The 18,626-nt window shown below is 44.7% G+C and overlaps 1 protein-coding gene across 3 annotated transcripts in view; it reads left to right on the forward strand.

The window, feature by feature from the left end:
- The window catches only part of MSH3 (mutS homolog 3), a 277,857-nt gene that overhangs the window by 23,629 nt on the left and 235,602 nt on the right, over positions 1-18,626 (forward strand). For all 3 annotated transcript variants that reach the window (XM_040341613.1, XM_040341617.1, XM_040341611.1), the window contains exons 4-7: positions 1,191-1,394; positions 6,689-6,805; positions 14,092-14,209; positions 17,683-17,828. In XM_040341613.1, coding sequence (XP_040197547.1) covers positions 1,191-1,394; positions 6,689-6,805; positions 14,092-14,209; positions 17,683-17,828 — 585 coding nt within the window. The remainder of the gene's footprint in view (positions 1-1,190; positions 1,395-6,688; positions 6,806-14,091; positions 14,210-17,682; positions 17,829-18,626) is intronic.

Raw genomic sequence — 18,626 nt, forward strand, 5'->3', positions numbered from 1 at the left:
GAGAAATATGTAGGTTGCCATGACTGCCCTTCATAAAATGTACCACCCAAGCCCTGAGATCTTTAACCCTTTTGATAGGACAGACCGTGTTCACATCTAGTTTACAACTAATGAGATTTACCAGCACAGCACAGTACAGACACAGTTAATTATGGTAAACCTGACTCCCGACCCCTTTCTTTAAAACAAAAAAGCAGACGGGTCATAGCCGTTCCCACTCTGTCTAGACTGCAAACAACTATTTGACCCAAATTGGACTGCTTATTGTAAAAAACATTTAAAGGAAATATTATTTTCGGCCAGGAAAATTGGTAGACAATGGATGAGGCCTACAGATACTCCTCAAGCGTCACCACACTGGCCTGCTCGGTCCTTGGCTTGGCACACTGCTCTGCAAGGGTCGCCTTCGTTGGCTGGGTCCCTGGCTTGACACCTTGCTGAAGTTTCCCAATTTTTCCACTGTCCCTGGCTGGTGAGAATACTGCTCTGGTACTTCAGCTACTCACTGTAGGCCCCGGTAACCAGCTGGATGGTCCCTTAGTGGCGACAGCTTCCACTCCACCTCCGACCACGACTTCTGGTTGGACTGCAAGACACAGTCCCAAACCTACGCTGCTCTCTTGCTTCTGGATAGGCCCAGATAGCCTAGCACTCAGATACCCCTGGGATAGGCCTCAGGCTCTGGCCTAGCAGCCCGGGGCAGCACAACACATCCACCCAGACAGCCATCCAGGTGGCGCATAGCCCCGATCACCTGACCTCATTCAAATAAATAGGCTCTCCCAGCAGGCCAAGGGACCTCATTGGCTGAGAAACCCCATCTATTCCTAATCTGTCCTTGCAATGCCCCTGTCTTATCTAATGCCACCAGATAGCCAGCCATCTAGTGACAAATGAGAGAATTGCAGAAATTCAAGATTTATGGTGAAAATTACCGCCTATCAATCGGCCAAGGCAACTACCACTTGGCGGGTAAATTTGCTATCAACCCTGTCTAAACATTAGGGTGCTACAGATAAAATAAATTAAATAACTAGAAGGTTTAGCTTTTTGGGGCATTTATATGTGTTGTGAAAAGCAAATTTGTAATCCACATTAACATCATTCAAGGTGTCCCTAATTCTGAATGCTACAAAATGGTGGTATATTAGATTTATAATGCAAAAAGCTTTGTTTTAATTTTTTTCCAGACCGAATCACAAAAGTCAAATACGCTTCCTTCTCTCAAGCCATGCGAAGTGCATTCTTCTGAAACAAAAACTTCCAACCGCAGAAGCAAATCCGTGTACACACCTCTGGAGGAGCAGTACATAGACATCAAGAAGCAGTACCAAGACGCAGTCCTATGTGTAGAATGTGGATACAAATACAGGTTTTTCGGAGAGGATGCAGAGGTCAGTGAGGCAGCTTTTCCTTCCCAACATTCTGGGCTCAATTCACAAAGGATAAGGATCATTATTTTTAGCCATGTGACTGTATTATTCTAATTGCCCAGCTGAAAATGGCTACAGTGGGGAAAATATTTGATCCCCTGCAGATTTTGTAAGTTTGCCCACTTGCAAAGAAATTAAGGGTCTATAATTTTTGTCATAGGTGTGTCTTAAATTATAGAGACCGTATATCAACCAAAAATCCAGAAGAAACGCATGATAACAATTTTATACATTCAGCTGCAGTTTAGTGAGCAAAATAAGTATTTGATCCCCTACCAACCAACAATAATTCTGGCTCCCAAAGACTGGCCACAGTAGTCCTGACAATTTAAGAAGGTGTTCCTGATGACAACCTGTTATGTGTATAAAAGACACCTTTTTTCCATTCAAACCTCACCATCATGGGCAAGACCAAAGAGCTGTCAAACGACATCAGGGACAAGATTGTATACCTGCAGAAGGCTGGAATGGGCTACAACAGGGGTGCCCAACCAGTGGCCCGGGGGCCATTTGTGGCCCGCGGAGCCCTCTGATGTGGCTCGCGACCTCCTGCTCTGGGATGGGATAGAATACTGTTATTAAAGGTAATTTTTTTACTAAAATCACAGTGTATATATGGGCATATCTGTTCACCAGTGGTTACTGGGCTGCTTTCAAACTGATCTGCAGGTGCAGAGCAGTTTTCCTGCGGGTTCCTGCACCGAGACTTCTGTTATTACCTGCGGGTTTGGTGTGCTTTCAAAAAGTGCACCACACCTGCAGGATATAATAGAAGTCTATTGCAAAGGGCAGGAAAGCCAAGGGTACACTGCGTTGCACCCGCGGTGCGAGTGAACCACAGCACATCAGTGTGAAAGGGGGGTCCGACCAATTGGACCCTCCATTCACCTCTAAGTAGTGGCAGACATAAACCGACTTGTGTCCTACCTCCAATCCGATCCGCTAAAAAAAATGTATAGCAGAGCAGACACGGGCATGCCATCCACCCGCTCCGCTCATTGTGGCCCGCGACCGGTTACCAAGTCACTTAAGTGGCCCTCGCTCTTCAAAAGGTTGGGCACCCCTGGGCTACAAGATCATCAGCAAGAAGCTTGGTGAGAAGGAGACAACTGTTGGAGCGATAATTCACAAGAAGAAATACAAAAACATCAATTGCCCTCGGTCTGGAGCTCCATGCAAGATTTTGCCTCATGGGGTAAGGATGTTCATGAGAAAAATGAGGGATCAGCCCAAAACTACATGGGAAGAGCTTTTGAATGATCTCAAGGCAGTTGGGACCACAGTCGCCAAACAAACTATTGGTAACACAATACGCCGTCATTGATTAAAATCCTGAAGCGCCCGCAAAGTCTGCCTCCTCAAGAAGGCACATAACAGGTCCGCCTGAAGCTTGCCAATGAACATACAAATGATTCAAAGAAGCATTGGGAGAAAGTGTTGTGGTCAGATGAGACCAAAATTGAGCTCTTTGGCATCAATTAGACTCACGCGTTTTGGAGGAAAAAAATGCTGACTATGACCATAAGAACACCATCCCTACAGTCAAGCATGGAGGTGTTAATATTATACTTTGGGGCTTTTTCTCTGCTAAAGGTACAGGCCGACTTTGCCAAATTGAGGGGCCAATGGACGGTCCATGTATGTAAAATCTTGGATGAGAACCTTCTTCCCTCAGCCAGAACAATGAATTTGGGTCATGGATGGGTCTTCCAGCGTGACAATGATTCAAAACATACCGCCAAGGCAACAAAGGAGTGGCTCAAGAAGAAGCACATCAAGGTCATGGAGTGGCCTAGCCAGTCTCCAGACCTAAATCTTATAGAAAATTTGTCGGAGGGAGCTGAAACTTCGAATTGCCAAGTAACTGCCAAGAAACTTTAAGGTTTTAGAGAAGATCTGTAAAGAAGAGTGGACCAAATCCCTCCTGAGATGTGTGCAAACCTGGTAACTACAAGAAACGTCTTGCCTCTGTGCTTGCCAGCAAGCGTTTCTTCACCAAGTACTAAGTCAGAATTTGCTTGGGGATCAAATACCTATTTTACTTCCTGAATTGCAACTTAGAGTGGTAGTGGGTTTACAAAACAAAACAAATAAAAACCTGCAAGACAGAGGCATAATGAGATAGTATGCTAGCTCATTATGAATTACTTACCTTAGACCGAAGCCCCTGCAGCGGTCCTTGTGTAACTCTCCGGCTTTCGACATCCCTCCTGGAGTTATTTCTGGGTATCGCGGGCTCTGGCGATGTGATTGGTCAGAGCCGCGATGACGTCATGCGCGTGGGAGCCGCCGGTAATGGCACACTAACTGAAGCAAGGTGCAGATGCAGATACTGGGGATATCTCCTAAGCCAGGGGTCTTCAAACTATGGCCCTCCAGTTGTTCAGGAACTACAATTCCCATCATGCCTAGTCATGTCTGTGAATGTCAGTTTTTTACAATGCCTCATGTGGATGTGTAGTTCTGCAACAGCTGGAGGGCCGCAGTTTGAGGATCGATGATGTTTAGCAGATATTCATGGTAGCTACAAGTAATCCTTATTATAGGTTCCGATCCTGATGTTCTTATGGTCATAGTCAGCATTTCTTTCCTCCAAAACGCGGCGAGTCGTGTTGACGCCAAAGAGGCTCACCTGTAGTATCATTTATAACACTTGTATTATGTGTGTTTTCTGGCTTTTTGGTTGATATTCTGTCTATCTATCTTTTATCATTTTAAAATACAACTATGATAAAAATTATAGACCCTTCATTTCTTTGTAAATGGCCAAACTTTAAAAAAGCTGTGCTACAAAAAAAAACTGTCAGAGAGTAAAGAACATATTACGTGTACCAGTATGTATTGTCTATCTGAGGCTGCTTTTCCCCCAATTACTGACTTACCATTTTTTTTTCTGTATGGAGGCAGTCATCTTGGTAAAGGCAGGATTTTGCTTCCTCAGGTCAAAGCCTAAGGCCCCTTTCACACGGGGCGGATCAGTAATGATCCGCCCCGTGAACCTCCGCTTGCTCAGCGGGGATCGCTCCGTTGAGCCGGCAGATGACAGGGCGGTCCCCGCACACTGTGCAGGGACCGCCCTGTCTTTTCTCCGCTCTCCCCTATGGAGGGATCGGATGAACACGGACCGTCTGTCCGTGTTCACCCGATCCGATCCGCCAGACGGATGGAAAAGTAGGTTTTTTCCTCCGTCACACTTTGGCGGATCGGATGTCAGCGGGCATGTCACCGCTGACATCCGCGGCTTCATAGAGGAGCACGGAGCACCCGTTCAGGTCCGCCTAAAAGACTGGCAGGCGGACCTGAACGGGCCGCCCGTGTGAAAGAGCCCTAAAGTAATGATAACAGTGAAAAGTACACTAGTGACTTCACCAGATCTACTGAAAATCAAAAAGTCAGAGGCAGCAGTGCCTTTGATTTCACACTGCAGATACACAGCTGTGACGCTGGAGGCGCGCTCCTATTTCAAGATGTGCACTACAAATTTTTAGGAGGAATGCCAATGTAACAAAAAAAAATAATGTAAAATACATTTTTTAAAGTGGTTCTAAAATCGTAGCCACTTTAATACAGGGCACTATTACCCCCTTCCTGCTCAGGCCAATTTTTAGCTTTCAGCACTGTCATATTTTGAATGAAAATTGTGCGGTCATGCAACACTTTACCCAAAGAAATTTTTTATAATTTTATTTTTTTCCCTCCACAAATCGAGCCTTATTTTTTGTTGGTGGTATTTGATCACCACTGGATTTTTGAAAAAAATTCCAGAAATGTTGTAAATACGTTTTTCTCCTTCACTGACGGGCACCGATGAGGCGGCCCTCATGGGCACCGATGATGAGGCACTAAGATGCAGCACTGATGGGCACAGGTTGGCATCCCATGTGGGCATGGGTTGGCATCCCTGGTGGACTTCAGTGGACATCCTTGATAGGTCTGCACTGATAATGCACTGATTATTAGCGCAGAGCGACACAGTGCACTACCAATAACCATGCTGCGCGCCCTTTTGGCTTATCCTGCTGGACGTCATATGGCGCCCAGTCAGGCTAATAGAGCCAATTGGCGGATGGGTAGTGGTTAAAGTAGAATTTTTTTATAGGCAAAAAAATTTTTTTGTTGGATAATGTAAGGAAGTGTTATAACCCCTGGAAGGTTTAGTTTTGGTCATCTGTGTCCCATTGAGGAGATTTACGCTCACTACTTGTCCGATAGCCAAACAGGAAGTGAGAGGAAATCTCTGCAGATTAAGGGAATTCGGGGTCGACCGATTATCTGTGTGGCCAATATTCACTTATTATTATTATTATTTTTTTTTTTTTTTTGAATCGTCGTCACAAACTTACCGATACTGCTTCAAGGGGTCTACCGTGGTGATGCCTGCAGCTGCTGGCATCACCCTGGTACCATTTTTTTAGAGCGGACTGTCGGCTTTCTTGTAATGACAACAACCAATGCGTCTCAGCAGCCACTTGACTGTTATTACAAGCAGCAAAACGGGACAACCCTCCTGGGTCTCCTGTCCCACTGGGAGACCCGAGCGACCAGCCGGCATGTCCGTCGGCTGACCAAAGACCTGATCTGATTCTCAGATCTAGTAACCCGGAAGTGATGTCATGACATCCCTTCCGCATTACTAATAACTTAAAGGTGCCAGTTTTAAAAAATGGGAAGTATTCAAAAATGCCGATCATAACGTTTTGAATAGTTTCAAGTGCAGAGGAGGGGTGACCATCCCAGGAGGCAAGCGAGAGGAAATCCCCTTTTTAGACAATTGTCATCTTCTGTTTAATCAATGGTATAGATGTCAATAAATATTTGACCATAGAATGTAATCAAGTAACTGATGGGCAGGCTGCATTGATAAAGTCTATACCAGCCAGTGGCCAGCTCCCTCCCTGGAAAATGCACATCTAAAGGGTGATTGGGGATGTGTTTTTTCACTGTAGCTCAGACGAAACCGTACTGCGACTCGGAGAATTGCAGGGAACAATGGGAGATGTTTTGCAATCAGCAGAAAGCTGATGTATCACTGCTTGCACCCTGATTACTGCTATAAATTGTGCTGTGATTCTGTGTTGTAGTTCACATGAAACGCACCGGTGTGAATAGGCCCTCAGTTCAGTTAAAACTATAAAGCATCACCAACATGCTCTTTCTGATTGCGTTGAAACTATTCTGTCAGCATCGTTGCTTAAAAAACACTCAATCTAAAATGCGGTAGCATAGCTGCTAATTGTCATTTTAACCCTTTACAGATTGCAGCACGTGAGCTGAACATATACTGCCACCTTGACCACAATTTTATGACTGCGAGTATTCCCACTCACAGATTATTTGTCCATGTCAGGCGACTTGTTGCAAAAGGATATAAAGTAAGTATACTTTATAAGTACCATATACTGTATGTATGTTATTTGTATCCCATTATCTGTAATGCAAGTTTCATGGGCGCCCTTCACAGAAAGCTTTGCATTTTCTTAATGAATGCAGAGCGTTCTCTGATTGGATGAGGTAGAAAGGCAGGGTGGTGATGACACAATCTCCACCTTGTACAATCAAAAAATGCCTTGTATTTTTCTCATTTAAGGAGATAGATGTTCTCTCAATGGCGCCCGTACCGAACAACCAACCCCCTGTGGTTACTATGCAACAGGGCAGCCACTCAGCACAGGATCTGGAGGACATCGAGGATCGCTGTAATTGAGAATCTTATTACAGTGTTTCTCCTCTTCCAAAAAGATCAGTCAGTTATGAAATATGCATACTTTGGTCAAAGCTAAAACAATGCAACTATGTAGAAAAATAGAAAAGATCCAGAAGGCGTACATCATAAAGCAGACCCATGTGCATGAAGAGAGATGAATGGACGCCTCAGCCTGGACTCCAGCCAGGCCATGCTTTTATACGTGTTTTGCTCCGCCTCTTGGGGCTTAATCATGCATGGGATTATGCATGATTAAGCCCCAAGAGGCGGAGCAAAACACGTATAAAGCATGGCCTGGCTGGAGTTATCTCCCCCTTATGTTCATCTCCCCAGTTCTGCTAGGAATTTTGCAGCTGTGGTGGCAACTCTGTACATGCTCAGTTTTTGGTGAGTGTCTATGGTGAGAATTTCCACCCTATCACATCTGAGCAGCCCACGTGACTATAGAGCCACACATGTGGGCGTATACAGTTGTAAATGACAGCCCACTCCCTCCCTCTCTTCTCCATGTCCACTAGCCAGCTAAAATGTTAAGAAAATTCTTCCCCTGTTTTCAGTCAAACTCCCATGTGTTTAAAAGTGAAGACAATTTCCCACGCTTATCCTGGTAGCAGTGACAGATGCTTTCGGAATTGTGGTCAACGTGGGGACGTCTTACATGTATGGTGGTCGTGCCCACGCTTGATCGGCTTTTGGTCAAGGGTCTTTGGCCTATTACAGACATTATTTCATGTGACGGTCCGTAGGGATGCCCGACTGGCTCTTTTACACTGCCCGATACTGGGCCTATTTGCGCCCCAACAGAAATTGGCCACGTATCTTTTTATTTCTGCCAAAAGGACTATTGCTCAGGCCTGGAAGACTCCGTCGGTTGCTTTCCAGGGGGTGAGATCCAGAATGACGGCTATGATGATTAATGAGCAGATGTCCAGTATATTGAAGGATTCGCATGCAAAATTCTTGAAAGTGTGGGAACCATGGATAAGTTATGCTTTTCCATCCCTGCCCCCGACCAGTTATGGTCGGCTTTAGGAAGACTTGCTCCGGCGGGTCCCGTGTCCGTGATACTTGCCCTCTTCTGGGGCTTCTCCTTCTCTCTACTCTTTCGTTTTCCCTTCTCCTTCTTTCCTGTTTGCTTTCTCTGTCATTATTCTTCGTTATAAGGGCCAACAATGCAAGCTGCTGTACTCCTAGGTACAGAAAGATATTTGTGTTTATGACATAGGTCTATGTTTCAACCTGGTCCTTTATGGCCTGGGTTATAATTGATCTTGTTGTCTATTATGTGTTCATGCGCTATTTCTTACATTTTTTATATATTTTTTTGTTGTATGTTCTATGTCGCCCCTGCGTGGGCAAACCACGGCTTGTTAAAAATTTTAGAAAAATTTAATAAAAAAATATTGGACAAGAAAAGTGAAGACAATTTATTCGAAATGCCCCGGTACATTTTGTGTGAAAAAGTGAGAGAGAAAGAGGGAAGCCCCTCTTCTCATACTTACAATGAAACAAAGATAAAACTTCTCATTGGCTAAGGAAACACTGAAAGTGCCTGGCACAAAATGATACTTTATTACTTAGCAGTGTTTTCCTGTACAACCTGTTATCCATATGTAGCGCCTGTGTACTTTCGTACAGGTGCTATGCTTAAATTTAGTGGGAGAATGAGAGAGTTATGTTACTCTCATTCTTTGATTTAACAAATTTGGCTGTCGCCAAATCTGGATCTGTCCTGTGGGTCAGTCTGTGCCCCAGAGATGCAGTCTCATCTCTGGGCAGCAGGTGGCATCAGAGGGGTCCAGGCGGAGCTGCTTCTTCCCAGCAGCCAATTGGAGGAGTTTTCCCTCGCGCGGCATGCTGGGGAGGGGTATTTCTGTGGCGGAGGTTGTTGTTTGGGGTTCTTCGCGGGTTCCTGGTTCCAGGTGCGGCAACCACCTTTAGGGTGTGCGCACATCACGGGCCTCACCACTATGGCCTACCTGGCCGGGGTCACGTGCTACGCAGAGTTCCTGACTCTGGGCCCTCATGGCCCGGAGCAACTGAAACTACAAAGGGGCCCCAGTGACTTACTGGGTCCCCACTTCTATTGAGAAGATCCCAAGCTGGGTGATGTTCGGTGGGGGATCGGTCTGAGAAGAACCCGGAGGCAGGTGATCCAACAGGGCTTGAACGAACCACCGGGGATCTGGGCACCGGACACCGACAGGTCACAATTAAGCTGTCAGTCGGTGACCCCAAAGACATACTGGGAGGATTTGCTCTACCGTCCTAACTTCCAAGCACTAGGCCTGTGGCAGAGGTCTCATCTGGACATTCAAATCTAATTTAGAGCCAAGTCTGTGGCAGAGACTTGTTTTCCTTTCCCAGAAGCTTTAAGTGGCGCTCTGGCTGCCAGGCCTGTGTGAGAGGTCTGTCCAGAGGCACTTTACCCACTCCGGCTGGAGTGGCGACGCAGACCGAGGGCAGGACTGCCTTTACTATCCATAGCTTGATACTGTGAAGTTGCTCTACCTTCACCAACCTATCTTGTCTACTTCAAGTTACATGTTGGTTGTGTTTGACTGGGAAAATAAAGCATTTGAAAACGTCAACCAATGGTCCTGGACATTCTGTTATTGCTCTCATCACCACCATCACCCCTAGACACAGTGCAGGGGTAACTTAAATACGCCAATCCCAAATCTGATCAGCGGCAAATCAGTGTCAGCTCTATTTTAACCACTTACCCCCCGGACCATATTGCTGGTCAAAGACCAGAGCACTTTTTGCGATTCGGGACTGCGTCGTTTAAACTGACAATTGCACGGTCATGCGACGTGGCTCCCAAACAAAATTGGCGTCCTTTTTTTCCCACAAATAGAGCTTTCTTTTGGGGGTATTTGATCACCTCTGCGGTTTTTGTTTTTTGCGCTATAAACAAAAATAGAGCGACAATTTTGAAAAAAATGAATATTTTTTACTTTTTGCTGTAATAAATATCCCCCAAAAATATATAAAAAACGTTTTTTTTCCCTCAGTTTAGGCCGAGACGTATTTTTCGTAAAAAAAAATCGCAATAAGCGTTTATTGATTGGTTTGCGCAAAGGTTATAGCGTTTACAAAATAGGGGGTATTTTTATGTCATTTTTATTAATATATTTTTTTTACTAGTAATGGCGGCGATCAGCGATTTTTTTTTTTTTCGGTACTGCGACATTATGGCGGACATTTCGGACACTTTTGACACATTTTTGGGACCATTGGCATTTTTATAGCGATCAGTGCTATAAAAATGCATTGGATTACTATAAAAATGCCACTGGCAGTGAAGGGGTTAACACTAGGGGGCGGGGAAGGGGTTAAGTATGTCCCTGGGTGTGTTCTTACTGTGGGGGGGGTGGCCTCACTAGGGGAAACACTGATCCTCTGTTCATACATTGTATGAACAGAAGATCAGCATTTCCCCCGCTGACAGGACCGGGAGCTGTGTGTTTACACACACAGCTCCCGGTCCCCGCTCTGTAACGAGCGATCGCATGTGCCCGGCGGCGATCGTGCCCGCCGGACACACGCCCGGGAGTCGGGGGCGGCGGCGCGCACGCGCCCCCTAGTGGCCGCTCAGAGAGCTGACGTTATACTACGTGCTCTCGCCCAGGAGAGCCGACCTGCTGCCATAGAATGACGGCGGCTGGTCGGCAAGTAGTTAATGGACACACAAACAGAAACTTTTCTAACATAAACACAATGGAGGTATAATATTACAAGTAGATTAAGAAAAAGGCTTAACCTCCCTCTTATTCAAAGACACAAGCTGGAGGGACGTAAGACAGCCTCTGACTGGCAGAAATCCACCCACACCATGTTATTTCCCAAAATAATAAACATTTGATCTCAAATAAATATATATATATATATATATATATATATATATATATATATATATATATATATAATATTTGTATGACAATTTTAAAATGGTTTATTGATATTAATTATTTTTACTCTGTATTCCAAAGACTTTTTTTTATTTTATTTTGAACATGTTACCGGTAGCGGAGGACTATAAGCTCCTCCTGCTTATGTTTCCCTGCAGACAGGCTGGGAAAAAAGAGATGGGTCATGTGTCAGCTGTATATTGATTAGGAAAAAGGTATTTACAGTAGATGTGTGTGTTTGTTTTTTTTTTTTTTTTTTTTTTTTTTTTTTAAATAAATAAAATTACAGTGCCATCATTCATATACAGAATAGAAGGGACAATGTAAATGAAACAGTGTATGTTTAGAATTACTTGAAGGTTTGGTGCTTGTGACAATCGAAATTGGTTCACACTAAATGCAGTGCAAATTCACAGCGGATTCGGCACTGCATCAAAATCGCAACCCGTTTATATGAACCGATTGCAGAGGTTATGTTAAGTTAATGACACCCTGAAATCGGTTTGCAAAACGCAGTGCGATTTGCAGAGTCAGGTCCCATGGGTGTGAACACGCATGGGATCCGATTCTGGTGCAGACAAAACAATAAGGGTCTTTTTGAGTTTGCAAATGCGGTGCGATTTGAGCCATACAAATCCATGGCCCAAATCGCACCCCAGGTACACCGCATGTAAAGCTCACAGGAATGTGCTGTGACTCCTGTGCGAACTGCATGTGGTGTCCTGCACCACATCAGCGCGAACCTGGGATGGGGGTAGAACAGGTAGTGGGGCATTTATTTTTATTTAATTTTTTAACCTTAAGCCTCGTACACACGATCGGATTTTCCAGCAGGAATTGTGTGATGACAGCCTGTTGGCTGAAAATCCAACCATTTGTACGCTCCATCGGACAATTGTCGGATGGCAGGATTCAAAATTTTCCGTGGACAACGGTCTGTCGGGTTTTCTGATCGTTTGGACAAAAGTCCAAAGTATAAACATGCATTTACGGAAGCAATGCTCACCAAACACAACATTAGCAGAAGGTGCCCAAAGGGTGGTGCAAAAGAGCTGAAAATCCACATAGTATGTAACTACATTCATGTTTGTTGGCCGACAATTGTGTCAGCCAATGACAGCTGATCGCGTGATGTAAACGGAAGCCTGTAATCCGCTTTTTTCCCCCCTCATGCTTCAGGGATCTACTGCTGTTTACCCAGGCGGGGTCTTCGCTAGTCTTGAGTCCTGATGGGAAGACTTCTTTGACTTTCTGCTGGCTCGTAACTGGCTCCCCATCCTCTGAATGATCTCGCAACCTCCTGTGACGTGTCCTTGGAGGTTGTGGGTGGGTGGTGAGTTTTGGGGTGTCAAACTTGCACTCAGCTTTCCTAGGCGAGCTGAGTGGAAGTGGGATCGGGTACCTGTCAAAACTAGGGGCCAGATTCATGTAGAAATCCGGCGGCGTAACGTATCCCATTTACGTTACACCGCCGCAAGTGTTCAGCGTAAGTGCTTGATTCAAAAAGCACTTGCCTGTAAACTTGCGGCGGCGTAGCGTAAAGCCGTCCGGCGCAAGCCCGCCTAATTCAAATGGGGCGTGTATCATTTAAATTAGGCGCGTTCCCGCGCCGAACGTACTGCGCATGCTCCGTTTTGAAATTTCCCGCCGTGCTTTGCGCGAAATGACGTCGCCCCCGACGTAATGCGTTACGTACTTTCGTATTCCCGGACGACTTACGCAAAAAAAAAAAAAAATTGAAATTCGATGCGGGAACGACGACCATACTTTAACATGGGCTGTCTAATTTTACACCACCTAAATAGCAATCGCAACTTTACGGCGGGAAAAGCCGACTAGCGACGACGTAAGAGAATGCGATGAACGCGCGTACCTTCGTGGATCGCCGTAAACAGCTAATTGGCATACCCGACGCGGAAAACGACGCGAACTCCACCCAGCGGGCGCCGAAGTATTGCATCCTAAGATCCGAAGGCGTACGAAGCCGTACGCCTGTCGGATCTTAGCCAAATGCCGTCGTATCTTGTTTGTGAATTCAAAATAAAGATACGACGTGGCAAATTTGAAAGTACGCCGGCGTATCAGCAGATACTCCAGCATACTTTTTCTGTCAATCTGGCCCTAGGTGCCTGCTCCCTTGGGGAAAGAAAAGGTTTGCAATGAGAATTGAGGAGAGGAGGAGGACAAATCACTTTTCAAGTGAAGTTCTGCTATAATGCAGGGAATGCGTTAAGGTAAAACAAATATTTTGGATTTACAACCTCTTTCATTTGAATTTTTTTTCTCGTTCAAAGTTTTTTTTTGATTTTTGAAACTTTAAATAATAACGAATGCATTATATCTGACAAAAGTTTTCAGAATATTATACTAAATTACATAAGATACACGTAAATATGTTACTCTATGTTTATGACCAAAAATCAGTTGTTTATGATGGAAATCAGTTCATTTTAAAATAGACTTCTGCTTTCATAGTGATAAAATTAGCACTCCATGTAATAGTAAAATATTAGATTATCTTATGCACATAAATTGCATATAAATTGTTTTCAGTTGAAGAGTTAGAAATCTTAATAAATTAGAGTAAGTCAAATTAGTGTTTTAGAATCTAACTAAACATTGTTCATAACTTCAATTATGTAAAATTACCTGTTTATAAGTTATGCTGCATACACATGGTCGGAATTTCTGACAACAAATGATCGATGGAAGTTTTTTGTCGGAAATTCCGACCGTGTGTAGGCTCCATCGGACATTTTGCTTTCGGAATTTCCGACAAAATTTTTTTAACGCTGGTTCTTTTCCGACAACAAAATCCGTTCTCATAAATTCCGATTGTGTGTGTGTGGCAGGGTTCCGGAGACAAATATTATGTATAGTTATTTTGTTAATGAAAATCCATGAGAGGGTATCGATCACCATTAATTCGAATTTTTAAATGTGTCCTGCATCTCTTTTTATCACTCCATCCTGTAGTTCTATAATGTTCCACTATGTGGCGCTCCAGTCTCATGAAGTTGTAATTCTGTTCCCTTTGCAGGTTGGAGTAGTTAAACAAACAGAAACGGCAGCGCTGAAGGCAGCAGGTGACAACAAGAATTCTTTGTTTACCAGGCGACTTTCTGCTCTGTACACAAAATCAACACTCATTGGAGAAGATATCCTTTTATAGAGTGATTCCATTTCATCGTTATTACTTTCAGAGGCTCTATCGGCTTCTTTAGTGCTACCTCTGGAAAGGATTTTTTCTTTTTATGTCGTCAGAATTTTATGTTTACTCCTGAGTGATTATATGGTGAATGGACATATTTTGGAATAAATACTTTGGGCCAGATTCACAGAGCAAGTACGCCGGCGTATCTACTGATACGCCAGCGTACTTTCAAATTTCCCACGTCGTATCTTTAGTTTGAATCCTCAAACCAAGATACTACGGCATTTGGGTAAGATCCGACAGGCGTACGGCTTCGTACGCCTTCGGATCTTCGATGCAATACTTCGGCGCCCGCTGGGTGGAGTTTGCGTCGTTTTCCGCGTCGGGTATGCAAATTAGCGATTTACGACGATCCACGAACGTACGCGCAGCCGTTGCATTTTCTAACGTTGTCTGTAGTCGGCTTTTTCCGGTGTATAGTTAAAGCTGGTATTTTGCAGCGTATAGATAGACTTGCCATGTTAAGTATGGCCGTCGTTCCCGCGTCGAAATTTGAATTTATTTTTTTTGCGTAAGTCGTCCGTGAATAGGGATGGACGTAACTCGCGTCTAAGTGCAAAAAAATAACGTCGTTGCGACGTCATTTCGCGCTAAGCACGGCGAGAAATTTCTGGACGACGCATGCGCAGTTCATTCGGCGAGGGGACGCGCTTCATTTAAATGAAACCCGCCCTCTGATCGCTGATTTGAATTCCGCCGCCAGAAATACACTACGCCGCCGTAACTTACGGCGTGAAATCGTTGAGGATTCGAAATTCTGCCAGGTAAGGTACGGCGGCGTAGCATATCTCTGATACGCTGTGCGGATCCAATTCTCTCTGGATCTGGCCCTTTGACATTACACACGTACTGGTAACACATTGGACTTCAGTATAAGAAAAGTTAAAGGGTTACTCCACCTTTCTGCACTTTTTCCCTAATGCCGCGTACACACGATCGGTCAAACCGATGAGAACGGTCTGATGGACCGTTTTTATCGGACCAAACCGATCGTGTGTAGGCCCCATCGGTTAATTATCCATAGGTTAAAAAAAAGCAATCTTGTTTTAAATTGGTTAAATATCCACGCATGCTCAGAATCAAGTCGACGCTTGCTTGGAAGCATTGAACTTCGTTTTTTTCAGCACGTCGTTGTGTTTTGCGTCACCGCGTTCTGACACGATCTTTTTTTAACTGATGGTGTGTAGGCACGACGGACCATCAGTCAGCTTCATCGGTTAACCAATGAAAACGGTCCATCTGACCGTTTTCATCGGATGGACTGATCGTGTGTACAGGGCAAAACAGTTCCTTATGCTTTTACTCAATCCGATGAGATCAGATTTTAGAAAGCTGAAACGTTACCATTGCATATTGCTGTGTCCTGCATGGTCTATCCACAAAAAGCTCTAGGTGATTGTCACATGGGCCATACTAATACGTATGCCGGTGGTGGGTCGTATTTACCCATACAGGTGTTCTGTGCATCCTCATGCAGGCAGCCCTCTTGATGTCAATTGGGATACAGTGGCTGCACTGACACAGATGCTACTCCAAATATGACATTCATGCGGGTGCACGGCCCCGAACCCACACTGTGTATGAGACCTTATGGTAGGATGGGGCGAATGTTAGAAGTGAACCCCTAGCAGCCGTAGCAGTGACCATGCTTTCTATGCAGTGCACTCTCATTGAACCCGCTCCCCCTCTAGTAGCAGCTGAGCTGTGGTGATGGGAATCGATCATGGGGGGACTTTTTGAAAAGGTGCAGAAAAGCGAACTAACCCTTTAAAGGCTCATTATTTAATAAAAAAATAAAGTGTACAGTGTATAATATTAAATAAGCTTACTGATGTATGAATCCTTTCTTAAAGCAAAGTTCCAGGCAAAAAGACACCCGTCGTATCTGAGTGCGGTCGGTCGTATCTATGCGCCTGATTCAGAGAATCAGTTACGCATAGATATCCCTAAGATCCGACTGGTGTAAGTGTCTTAGGCTGCATAATCACGCTGGCCGCTAGGTGGCGCTTCCGTATAGTTACGCGAGGAATATGCAAATGAGCTAGATACGCCAATTCAGAAACGTACGTCCCGCCGGCGCATTTTTTTACGTCGTTTACGTTGGGCTTTTTTCGGCGTATAGTTACCCCTGCTATATGAGGCATAGCTAATGTTAAGTATGGCCGTCGTTCCCGCGCTGATTTTTGACATTTTTACATCGTTCGCGAATACGGCTTTACGTCATTTACGTTCACGTCGAATACGGCTTTACGTCATTTACGTTCACGTTGAATCCAATACGTCCTTGCGCCGTAATTTGGAGCAATGCACACTGGGATATTTTACGGACGGCGCATTCGCCGTTAAAAAAAAAAACGTCAAAAACGCGGGGTCAAGTAAAATTTAAATAAAGCACGCCACCAACATCCCCATTTGAATTAGGCGGCCTTACGCCGCAACACATACGTTACGCCGCCGTAACTAAGGGTGCAAGTTCTTTCTGAACACAGAACTTGCGCCCAAAGTTACAGCGCTCATCTTTCTGAATCCGGCCCCAGGAATACAACCTGAAGTGTATTTAAATGCAAGTGTTAGTATCTAAATTTGACTTAGTATCAGCCTCTTGCTGCCCCTCAGCAGAGCACTGATGGGGGGGATGGAGAGACAGCATAACAAGCCAATCAGGTCTGCTGCTATGCAAGGATAATGCAAATAGGAGGAGAGAACTCAGTGAGAGCTCTTTTCTTTTTTTTTTTTTGACTGTCAGTGTGGGGGCAGAAAGGGGACCTGCAAGTGAAAGTGTAGCAGCTCACTCCTCTCTCTTCCTGCAAGGACTGTGCTCTGTAATTCTCAGGACTAGATGGACAGAAATACAAAATCTTGGACTGGTAGGGTAGAAACACATGTTTGCATTTAATTTGTGTATTAAATGGTTTGCTTTTAAAGTGGAGTTCCAGCCTGGGCAAAAAAAATAATAAAACTCGTCAGCTACAAATACTGTAGCTGCTAATTTTTAATATAAGGACACTTGCCCGTCCAGGGAGCCTACGATGTGGGCACCCCAAGCTGATCCGTCCATCGGCTTCGGGTTCAGGAGCCAGCATTGCAAGTAAGGGAAACTGTCAGTGAAGCCTTCAGGCTTTACAGCTGGTTTCCTACTGCGCATGCGTGAGTTGCGCCTTGCTTTATGAATGGTCACGTTGTCTTCGGGTCCCAGAAGGCAGAGGGGGGAAGGAGGAGGGCCCGGATAAAATTGTGAAAGTGACGTACCTCGCCACCGCGACATAGGACGGAAGTCCCGACGTAAAAATGCAGAGGAGATACCAAAAAATATCCAAAAACGAGGGGTGGTGGGGTGGCCAATTGTTTGAGACTGTGTTTTGCCTGGAACTCCCCTTTAAAGAATGGAGGAAACAGATTAACCTTAACTCTGTGTACATGTGAACCCTTTGATGAACATTGATGAATCACTTGAGGTTGGGACAGTCACAACAGAATGCCCTAACAGCTACCTTTTATGTATCTCTGAAAATCTGGAGAGATCCAAGAACAAGAACTCTGATGGGCCACTCTTTGGTTTAGTGGTAAGATTATGTTTTTTGTTTTCTGTTTTGTGTAGATCTTTTTTTTTTTTTTTTCTTTTGTTGCACATAAGGATTAGCAGGGTTACATACCTGTCAGAGAAATACATAGAATACAATTGTCATGTTGACCCTGTGGCTTCAGTGGTTTTCACTGACCTGCTCAAAAGCTAGCTAAAGCAGAGGTCTGCCATTTTTATTTTATTTTTTTAAGTAAGCAGCTACAAATACTGCACTTTTAAAATAAGGACACTTACCTGTCCTGGGTGCCTGCGATGTCGGCACCCGAAGCCGATCGATCTCTCGGATGCTGCCGCCGCCATCTTCGGTAAGTAATCAGAAAGTGCAGCCTTGCGGCTTTACTTCCTAGTACCTTACTGCGCATGTGCTACTCGTGCTGCACGATGCCACTGGTTTCTGCTGTCTTCTGGGACCTGTGTGTCTCCCAGAAGACAGCGGGGGTGAACGGAAAGTGGCATAGATACCTGCGGGTGGCTCGGGTATCTATGCCCAGACGTGGGAGCAAAATACCTGTATTACACAGGTATCTACTCCCTCCTCCCCCCTGAAAGGTGTCAAATGTGACACTGGAAGGGGGGAGGGTTTCCGAAAAGCGGAAGTTTCATTTTTGGGTGGAACTCCACTTTAAGTATTTTGGATTTGCTTTGCTGAATGCATGTTTTGTTTCCGTTACTTCTGTCAGTAAGTTGAATAGTGATCACACAAACCTTTTCCCCAGGAGGGATATTTTTTAATGGTTTGAGCAAACTGACATATTCACTTAAAGCATTATTCAACTTA

The sequence above is a fragment of the Rana temporaria genome, chromosome 1, assembly GCF_905171775.1.
Source record: "Rana temporaria chromosome 1, aRanTem1.1, whole genome shotgun sequence".
Classification (NCBI taxonomy): Eukaryota; Metazoa; Chordata; class Amphibia; order Anura; family Ranidae; genus Rana; species Rana temporaria.